The 2,978-nt window shown below is 38.6% G+C and overlaps 1 protein-coding gene across 1 annotated transcript; it reads left to right on the top strand.

The window, feature by feature from the left end:
- Nucleotides 1–735: 735 nt before the first annotated feature.
- LOC149454842 (olfactory receptor 6F1-like) lies at nt 736–2,301 on the top strand. Its single transcript, XM_089686949.1, has one exon. It carries the CDS (start codon nt 758–760, stop codon nt 1,820–1,822), a length of 1,065 nt encoding a protein of 354 aa, XP_089543075.1. The 5' UTR covers nt 736–757; the 3' UTR covers nt 1,823–2,301.
- Nucleotides 2,302–2,978: the final 677 nt, after the last annotated feature.

Below are 2,978 nucleotides of genomic sequence, written 5' to 3'. Positions count from 1 at the left end.
GCATTAGGGTATTATTTTTACATTACAGTACATTTGCTTACAGATGATTGACACATTACATCTGCCATAAATTAAACATTGGTGTTCTGTATATCATCATTGTGTTGAGTAAGGAGCCATCTATTGGGTGTTCACTGCAACTGCACCTGTTTTATTTATTCCTTTATACAAAAATAGGGAGTGTCCTGTTAATGAAAATGTTTCATCTTCCACTATAGGCATTTTAGCTTCCTGAAGAACACCAGTGACGGTCTTGTCCATTCTCCCTTTGATAAACGTATGCCTGTAAGTTTGTTAAAGCCACATATATATCCAGATCTCATTTAAATGTATTTATTTCATTTGTAGGTAGCTGTTTGCAAGAAATGTGTTCATTGCATGCATTTGTGAGAGACATGAAAACAAGCATATTGTAACCATGTTTATGTACTTGTTTTACAGAACTATTCATAGAAGTACATTCAGTTTTGAAATGAAACACAATGCTTCTTTTGTCAGTTTTAGCTGTTGGCTACCCTTTAGTAGAACAGCACAATTAGTATACTACTTTTATATTCCTTTCTCTAACTTCTTAATACAGTAAGCATGAGCTTATTTAAAAAAGCAGTGTAAAAATGGGTATGATGCACAGCACATAGCAAACAACCCCATTGTGGTTATCTGTAGTAAAGTTTCACCCTGATTGGTGGCTCTTTCCAAATAAGACTGGGTGCGTCCTGGTGTTATTTGCCACTGAAGTATTCAGGGTTTAGGTAACATGTTTGCCATAGCAAAAATATATACCCTTATAAAAGAAAGTGTACACAGCTTTTACTTTATGCATGATCAATGTTTACACCGTTATGCTCACAGGGAGAAGATTATAATGGAAAATCAAAGCAGTGCAGCACACTTCTTCCTATTAGTTGGGTTTACTATCTCTGTAGAGTTGCAGTTATTTCTCTTTGTGGTTTTCTTAGCCATTTACCTATTGACTTTGACTGCTAATGTTGCCATCATTTGTTTGGTTCGCATAGACACAAGACTTCACACTCCTATGTATTTCCTGCTTAGCCAGCTCTCTTTTCTAGAGATCTGGTATACATCATCCATTGCTCCTCAGCTCTTGTTGAATTTGGTTGGCTGGAAATACATTTCGTTTCCTGGCTGTTTCTCACAAATGTATTTTTACTTCTCTTTGGGTTCTACAGAGTTTTTCCTTCTGGGAGTCATGGCCTTTGATCGCTACCTAGCTATCTGTAACCCACTGCGTTATCCATCCATCATGAATGGTCAAGTATGTATTCAAGCTACTATAACGTGCTGGTCAGTAGCTTTCATATCCGTGTTCTTCCTCGTGCTTTTGATATCTCACTTGACATTTTGCGCACCTACAGTTATCAACCATTTCTTTTGTGACATCCCACCTGTTCTCAAGCTGTCATGTCATGACACTTTTCTAGAAGAAATTGTGGTCTTCTTTTTTGCCTGCAGTATTATTCTCACTTCACTGCTGCTTACTGTTGTATCCTATGTGCTGATTGTATCTTCAATAGTAAAAATCCCATCCACCAAAGGGAGACAAAAAGCTTTTTCAACATGTGCCTCCCATTTCACGGTTGTAATTATTCTGTATGGAACAGTCATATTCATTTATGTCCGACCTAGTGTGTCCTATCCAATGGATGTAAATAAGGTCTTAAATGTTTTTAATACAGTGGTAACCCCACTACTGAATCCTGTTATTTATTGCCTGCGAAACAAAGATGTGAAAGAAGCATTAAAGAAGGTTATGAGCACAAAATTATTAGAGAGGAATAAAACATCTTATATTACTAAATGACAAATTGGCATCAGTTTCAAAAGTACATGATGAATCAGGCATTTGCAACTTTCCTAAAATTGACAGCAAGTGGTGGATTAATAATTGGCTTTTGTGTTTCACTACAGACACATTCATGTTGGCACTCTACGACTGTATACCTCTTGGTGCATTGTAGTCACCCTAGTACTACTTTTATCTCTGGAGAACATTGGAGACTGGCCACAAAATCCTATCTTGGCGAGTAGATCTTACTTGCTTATGGTGGTAAATTATCATACTAGGCTTTCAGGTCAAAAACGCTTTCATTAATAAATTTTCAGTGTCATAGGTTTATCAACATAAGCGCTTTTGACCTGAAAACATAGTAGAGTCATATACCTCTAACAAGTATATCTGTGAGCACAGGTGTTGGGTATATCACTGCATATTGGAGTGATTATACACAGGAGTGCTTCTGAAAATAAATAAACACAAATAAAATATATAAGATGCAATAAGATACATTGTAATACATTTTTGGATGATACTGCCTTTTATTGATTTTACTGAAGGGACTGTGGGAGGAATTCAATAAAGCCTTAACAATAACTTTCTGGTGGTTGGTCCCTTTAAAACTACCTGTGCCTAATTCAGGCCAGTATTTGTGTCAGTTTTGGGAACATTACCAGCTAGTGCACCAAATTCATGTAGTTCTAACTACTGTCACTTTAAGAGCCTCTCTCTATGGCATTTACAGATTCTTAAAGAATTACCACTGGATTACAGATAAATAAACTGGAGGTAATATAGACCAGATCTGTGCTGGTATACAGAGGTACACCAATACTCAGGGTGTACACCAATACTCAGAGTGGGGCATATCAGTGCTGGCAAGAAGGCATCTCTATCTCTGGCCCCCTGTGGATCACAGGAGTGTAGTTCGTTCTGGCCCCCTGTGGATCACAGGAGTGTAGTTCGTTCTGCACTCCTGTGACCCATTTTCAACTGACAGCAGGCTGAACCCTACTGTCAGCTGACATCACTCAGTTGGTCCAGGCTTTCCAGGCTGGGGAAAGATTACTACTTTAAAGTCAGAGTCTGGAGTGGCATCTGGCTCAGGCTCTCAGCAATCTGCTGAGAACCTGAGCCATCTGCTCCCTCATCCGCCACAGCCCAGCTCTCCAGTGAGTTCTGG

Source organism: Staurois parvus, unplaced genomic scaffold, assembly GCF_062004578.1.
Source record: "Staurois parvus isolate SC_StPar_1 unplaced genomic scaffold, SC_StPar_1.0 ptg000415l, whole genome shotgun sequence".
NCBI lineage: Eukaryota > Metazoa > Chordata > Amphibia > Anura > Ranidae > Staurois > Staurois parvus.
This window is presented reverse-complemented; position numbering and strand designations above follow the sequence as displayed.